Source organism: Sphaeroforma arctica (assembly GCF_001186125.1).
Source record: "Sphaeroforma arctica JP610 unplaced genomic scaffold supercont1.114, whole genome shotgun sequence".
Lineage (NCBI taxonomy): Eukaryota > Ichthyosporea > Ichthyophonida > Sphaeroforma > Sphaeroforma arctica.
This window is the reverse complement of record NW_014040444.1, coordinates 76,435-78,376: the sequence shown is the minus strand read 5'-3', so window position 1 is coordinate 78,376 and position 1,942 is coordinate 76,435. Positions and strand designations below refer to the sequence as shown.

The following is a 1,942-nucleotide window of genomic DNA, read 5'->3' as shown; positions in this document are numbered from 1 at the left end:
ACACACACAATATATATATATATATATATATATATACTATTTTATTATTAGTTATTATATATAAGTAATATATATATATATATATATATATATATATATATATATTTATATTTATATATATATATATTATTCGCCAGCCCCTTGGAGAGCATCCGGCAGCTACCTCTTTGTTTACTTTTGTTCCATGGACATACCTACTTTCAGTTTACAAGCGGATTGATATCCGAGCCACAAGAATTCTAAATACTAATCTTCTGGCATGCTTAAGTCCTGATTTATAGTCATCGCATATTCTGGTTCAAAACATTACCGAATTCAATCCTCAGGCATACTTAATCCTGAAGTTATAGTCTTACTTTATTCTAGTATCTAGGCACACTGAACCTTATCCTAATCCCGATTTAGAAGCATAACTATTCCCAATTCACAGACATACTTAACTCTGATTTTTAGTCGTTGCAAATTCTGAAATCTAGACATACTAAATCCTGATTCAATAGGCCTACTGCTATGTTCTCTGCCAATCCCACGGGAACTCGGACACGCCTGCCGGTGAGCACGTGTTATCCCACGTGGCGACGCGAGACATGCGAACGCACCGATTAATTGCACTGGATGACCATTGTATAGGCACACAGCAGCCGCAGGAGCTGACGGATAGCGTGTTTCTCGATCACCTGCGTGCAGGGGGAGGCGCATGTGTCACAGGTACGTGTGTGCTGAGTTTGAAACGCAGCTGAGCGAGCTTTTCCGTTTTACGCTAGCCTAGAATGAGGATTGAAATATTTTGTATTGGGTGAATTACAGGTCAAAGTATGTTCCGTGGGAGTATGGCTCAGGGTAGTAGATGGGCTTGATATGGATCAAGTGGATGTGAGAATGTAACGTGCGTGCTGAACTCGCTTATACAAAGCTATCGTATCGGCGCAAGTGATGTGCATTTCGCAACCTCAGAGTTCTTCGCATATCAGCGTCTCCCCGGTCAGGATATCCGCATGTGCCGTTGCTGTTACACATTTTGTTCACCTGTATATTGTTCTCTGGCCGCCAACTATTCGAACCAACCGCGAGCTCAGATAGTAGATCGATTGTGGAAGTCTTGAACACTGCGTTAGTACAAAGTTCAAAATAGTCCACATCAACACCAAATCTCTCCCGCACACAGACGACTGCGGCGATGCCATACGTTTATAAATGTCCTTATGTCACCACACAATGGGTGGGATTTACATTTACACATATGGTCGCTGAATAACCTTTAATTAATATACTTACCATCCCTTACGGATCGACTCCAGGCGTATGTAAGTACGAGCAATGCGTAGCACATAAATCTGTACCAAACACCTGTACTATATACACCCATTTTCGAATATACCTGATACTACTACCAGTTACTTTATTCATAGGCGACTACGGTGTTACCATACGTTTGCCGTCCCTGATGGAACGGCTGGAGACGTATGTGAGCACGCGCATAGATCAACACCGTGACCTTGCCCCGCTGATAGCACTGTCGTGGCTAATTAAGGGTCTGTTGAACACCCACCTAACCAGTGACACTGACAAACTGCGGTGTAGCGTGATGCTGAAACAGCTGACAGATAAAACGTTAACTAATACGGAGCCGACCTCTGGTAGTCCCGCAGCCGTTACTATGCCGTTCGGGCATGCCTCAGAATCCATCTCTGCACATAACACCACGCAGTCATCCGAAACAGTGCCGATACAAGTGAGAAACACCCATTCTCGCGAACCCTGTACACAAGAGGCACTCGGGCGATCGTATGAAGCTCTTGATGAGGCGCTGCGTTTAACCAACCAGGTGCTGAGCCATCCCGACACTAGGGATGTCTCTGCCAATGATATGGGACGCCATCGTCTTCTGAAAAAGCACTCTACTCTCGTGAGGAGGTATGGGGTATGAAGTGAGCCTCTTCTA

At 44.1% G+C, this 1,942-nt stretch overlaps 1 protein-coding gene across 1 annotated transcript; it reads left to right on the top strand.

Moving 5' to 3' along the window:
* Positions 1–521: 521 nt before the first annotated feature.
* SARC_02517 (hypothetical protein) lies at positions 522–1,927 on the top strand (the record flags this gene model as incomplete). Its single annotated transcript, XM_014303721.1, has 2 exons — positions 522–708; positions 1,410–1,927. The coding sequence occupies exons 1-2, from the start codon at positions 588–590 to the stop codon at positions 1,925–1,927; spliced, it is 639 nt and encodes a 212-aa protein (XP_014159196.1). The 5' UTR covers positions 522–587.
* Between the last annotated feature and the right edge of the window lie 15 nt (positions 1,928–1,942).